This window comes from Notothenia coriiceps, unplaced genomic scaffold, assembly GCF_000735185.1.
Source record: "Notothenia coriiceps isolate Sejong01 unplaced genomic scaffold, NC01 NC01_scaffold00025828, whole genome shotgun sequence".
Lineage (NCBI taxonomy): Eukaryota > Metazoa > Chordata > Actinopteri > Perciformes > Nototheniidae > Notothenia > Notothenia coriiceps.
The window spans coordinates 4,931-10,000 of NW_011358529.1; the positions used below are offsets into that span (position 1 = coordinate 4,931).

The following is a 5,070-nucleotide window of genomic DNA, read 5'->3' on the forward strand; positions in this document are numbered from 1 at the left end:
CAAACCACAAACAGTACCACCGTATTATCTATAATGGCTGAAACAAAAAGGTTTCATCAAGCTGTAAAACTAAAAAGAATGTCTTGAAAATATTACAAAATAAATAATAAGAAAGTGTTTCAATAACTTTCAATCACAATCAATAAAAGCCAGGGTCCTCTACTATTCCATAAGGGCGTTTTAATGTGTTTTCTTCTTCTTCTTCATTTGTTGTTTAAGGGCGGCTGGCAAACAGCTTTTAGGCGCAATACCGCCCCCTGGATTATATATAGTGTAGTGGATACTGCCCTGAATGACAGACTTTTTTCACACTCGTTAAAAAAAACGCGTATTCGTTGTGTGACTGCATGTACGGATACGGATACCGTTACACCCCCCCTAACAGTCAGTGTATGTAGATGGCAAAGTTTGGAGAAACAGACAGAAATACGAGCATAGAACATAAGCGTTATCCTGCCGTGGCAAATCTAATTTTAAACACGTAAAAAAAGGTTAAAAAACTGTTTATATTTTAGCTATATTTAGTATATTTTTAGTCAGACAGCCTTTTCAAACGGGAAACTAAAGCAGTTCAATGCTCTCTGAAAAGCCACCAGACTCCTTTGAATAAAATAGTTTACCTTGCAGAATAAAGGGGTTGCAAATCTACTGATGCCACAATTACAGTAGGTAGTTTGGTTATGTTGTTATGTGACATTCGTGTCGTGGAACTAACTAAAAAAGCAGCGTTAGATCAGCAACTGTGTATTCTGTGAGGTAAAGTAACTGTTTTTGTCAATGGAGTCTGGTAGATTTAAAGATAGACTGTTAAGCTGTTTTAAGGCAAGGTAAGCCAGTGAAAATAGTCTAAATATATATTGACACTTAAACTCATATTTGTCTATTTGGTGATCCTTTGTTTAAGGGTTGCTAAAATGTGTTTTGCATCCACGGTATTTGCTTCCTGCTGCTACTCCTGTCTGTTTATTTAAAACCAAAGCTGTAGGTAATGCACTGATTAGAGAAATGTACCCAATTTAAAACCATCCCTTTAACAATCAGTAGCAGTCATTTCTGTAAATCTGCAGCCAGTGTTGTATGACCATCTGTGTCCTCTGCACTTTAATGTGACTAATCAAACCTTAGCAGTATTTCCTCCCGGAAGACAAAGTGCCCCTTCCCACTGATGGAGATTACTGCTATCCTCTCCTATAACCATTAGGAGAGAGGATCTGACCTTGAACCAGAGCTTTTTATAGCTCTGTGCGCTATCAGTAAGGAAGCCACTTCTCGTGCCCAAACGGTGCTTTCAATTGCACTTCATTCATGATTTGTTAATTGATTTGTTGCTCGTTGATTCAATTGCTTCAAATGCTCTATTGCTTCTCCCACTGATGTGAAGTTGTTTAACCCTTAAATGGTTTCTGTGTCCTGGGGGATACAGTCATAAACAGGCTTTGTCCTTGTGTAAAATGGGTGAAATAGCAGTGTAATATATGTGTAATCACAGTACTACATGGGTATAATATGGGTGTTATACAGGTGTAAGAACAGTGCAATATGGGTGTAATAACAGTAGAATATGGGTGTAATACAGGTGTAAGAACAGTGCAATATGGGTGTAAGAACAGTGCAATATGGGTGTAATAATAGTGAAAAATCTGTGGGTGTTGAATCATACTTGCCAACCTTTAGACCTCAGAAATCGGGAGCATTTCAAAATGCAAAATTGGGGAGGGGGGGGGGGGGGTGCTAGTGGATCGCCGGAGCTGTTAGATTAACATTAACATGCTTATTGTAGTTGTAAGTGCACTGCCTTGCGGCCTGTAGCACCGTCCTTGATGGAGCATATGTGTGGGCTGGACCTGTATTTTACAGGAAAGGAGTGAGCAGAGAGTAGAGTAGTTGTCGATTCTTGTTCTGTTTTCTGTGAATATCTGCCTCACCCTCTCAGACTTTGAGTTGCGCGCGCTACTAAAGAGACGTGTTACCATGGAAACCAAACAATGGTGTAGCTGTATTAAAGTCCGAGTGGAAACAGTCGTGTGTAAATCTGATTTTGTCAGAAATCGGGAGAAATATGACCCCGGGAGGAAACCGGGAGAGGGCAATGAAATCGGGAGTCTCCCACAAAAATCGGGAGGGTTGACAAGTATGTGTTGAATCAGTGTATTAACAATGTAGTATTGGTTTAATATAAGTGTAACATGGGTGGAATAACATAGTAATATGTGTGTAATACAGCTGTAATAACAATGTAATAGGGGTGTAATAACAGGGTCACATGGGTGTGATGTAGCAAATAGCAATCTACGCTTTGGGTGGAGGTAAGAAACAAAACGCTGGGGATTCAAAACAAATAGATCCACAAATACCACTTCTTAAATCTCTCTTTGAATGCCTAGTGCCTGCTTTGCCTTCTGCATCTCGCCAAATACAACTTTTGTTTGCCTCTTTGCACCGTAGCGTATAGAGCGCCAACCCGCCCGTAAAACAAACCCGCAACCTTTAAAACTTTACTTCACTGCCTCTCATGCCTTTGTCCTCACCAGAGCAACTTGACCGTGTGGAGGAGGGCATGAACAAAGTGAACGCAGACCTGAAGGATGCCGAGAAAAATTTAAAAGATGTAGGAGTATGCTGTGGGCTGATATGCCCCTGTATTGAAAAGTAGGTACCAGCAGGGGCTCTGAGCTCTTGAGTGTCCAGTGCTGGTGGTGGTGGTGATGTCTAATGTCTCTCTTGTCACAGTCAATGCCTTTTTTTTGTCTTTTCTCCTTTGTTCCCCCTCTCTACTTCCCCCCCCGTCCCTACTCCTGCTCTCTCTTTTTCTTCTTCTCTCTCACGTGCTTTCGTCCTTTTGCTGGGAAATATGACAATGTGTTGGTAATCAGAACAACTGGAGCGTATCGAAGAAGGGATGGACCAAATCAATAAGGACATGAAGGATGCAGAAAAGAATTTGAACAATCTAGGACAGTTCTGTGGTCTATGTTCATGTCCCTGTAACAAGTAGGTGCTGCCCGACTGCATGTGTTTCTCCTGCTTCTGGTGTGTAGAAACAGGCCCTTATAGCCGCAACAACACACTCTCGGAGCAGGCAACCAGCATGTGTGTGTGTGTGTGTGTTGGGGTGTTGGGTGAGCATGCATGAACAACACACACATCTGCACAACGCCACTTTATTTGCTGTTTTCATCAAAAGCCCTTCATTCATTGGATGAGACTTCTTTACCTTCCAGCAGGTCAGCTTCAGCGTGGATCTGGAAAATGGCGTCCGCCGTCCCTCCCCTCCCAAAACCCCACCTTCAAAGTCCAACCAAAGATTAAATCAACTATAGTGGCCTTCTCTGCTAAATTACTTATGTGAAAACTGTTGGTGTTTGTAATGCTTTTACAGGAAGTAATTGCTTTACAAGAGGCTCTTGCAGTAAGAAAGTTATCTGATTTTAAGTCCATCCAAAGAATAGTGGCCTTTTCTGCCAAATTATTTATCTGAATTGTAAACATTTTGCTGCAAAACTCTGGTATTTTAACGTTTTTTTTAACTAGAGTAACTTCTTACAAAGAGCTCTTTTAAGTTAAGACCTTTATCATAGTTCCTGGAGTTTTTAAAAGAAGGCGTTTTTACTTTATTTAGCTCACAGACCTTAGAGGTGCATCGTTTCATTATTCATTTAATAATCTGCAGGAAAGCTAAAACAAGTTTTTGCCACAACCTCAAGCTATTCCTTTTTTGGGAACCTGTACATAATTGATTAACTTATTCTATATATATATATATATGTGTGTACCCATTAGCATAGGTCAGGGTGCACTCTGATTACAAAGGTGAAGGTGATTTAGTTCATAAATAACAGTCAATTAAAGGTTTTAACTATAGGCTGCCTTATTTGGTGCTAGATTTGAATATAAAATGATATTTTGGATGTTTTTAGGGGCCTTTTTATGAGTTTCTTATCCATAGTCAGTCTACCAACAGTACTGACTATGGATAACGCAAGGGATTATGGGATATGTAGTTTGGAGAGTACCAACAAGAAGCCAAGCAAAGTACAGTAGTGGACAGGGGCATCAGATAATCATATTTTAACCACATTAAAAAACTGTTTAATTCTACAATTTGTATTGCGTCCACAGCAGTACTTTGTTTTTCTTCTGTGCCTTAAATCCTGTACACCATATACTGTTTCCAAACATCCAAACTGTCTCTGAAAACCCTTTAAATCCTGTATCTGTTTGATTTGTCTGGCAATAACAGCCAAATCATGCGTATTATAATACTATTAAACCAAGACATGTACTGTATACAGTTGTTATTATCTCAGAGCTATAGAAAACACAAGTGGCGGACAAACCAAGAAACACAAACTTTATAAAGTTTCTCAGACATTCATCAGGGAGTAAAAGAAGCCTTCATTTCAATGCAGTATTTTCCCGGTATTAGTTTTGAGTATGCTGGGTCTTTTTGTTTTTTAAAGAGGTGTTAATTACGCCCAAAGGTCTGTGTTCAGATCAGACCTCGAATGGTCCATTATATACTTTCTTTTCCTTTGTTAGGGATGCACGATACTGGATTCCTGCCTGATAACGATAACCAATATTTTGCAATTAATTTCAGTCGATGCTTATAATGAAATATGCCTTTTCCACCTTATTCCTGAGAAAATAGAGCCTATCCTGTAGTGGAACAAACACAATGTTATGCCTACTGTTAATACCTATGTATGCATTTTGCCTAAGTGCACAACAAATATGCATCTAGGAGTGTGTAAGGAGTGTGTAAGGAATGTGTAAGGAGTGTGTAAGGACTGTGTAAGGACTGTGTAAGGAGTGTGTAAGGAGTGTGTAAGGAGTGTGTAAGGAGGGTGTAAGGACTGTGTAAGGAGTGTGTAAGGAGTGTGTAAGGAGTGTGTAAGGAGGGTGTAAGAGCCTCCATATGTGTTTGGTTCAGGTCTTGTTTATTCTATAGCTCTCTGGTCGTCCCGCTCATGAAACACTTTGTGATTCCTGTGGTTTTGTCTCATCTGATCTCTTTAAAGTTCAAATAGCATTAAAAATAATTCTTGCTTGTTGTTATAAACTGGAGCA

At 39.7% G+C, this 5,070-nt stretch overlaps 1 protein-coding gene across 1 annotated transcript in view; it reads left to right on the forward strand.

Moving 5' to 3' along the window:
- Window positions 1-2,835: 2,835 nt before the first annotated feature.
- Window positions 2,836-5,070, forward strand: part of LOC104956302 (synaptosomal-associated protein 25-A-like) — a 6,739-nt gene continuing 4,504 nt past the window's right edge. The window contains exon 1 of the mRNA XM_010783772.1: window positions 2,836-2,991. Within this exon, the coding sequence (XP_010782074.1) occupies window positions 2,900-2,991 (92 nt within the window). The 5' untranslated portion in view covers window positions 2,836-2,899. The remainder of the gene's footprint in view (window positions 2,992-5,070) is intronic.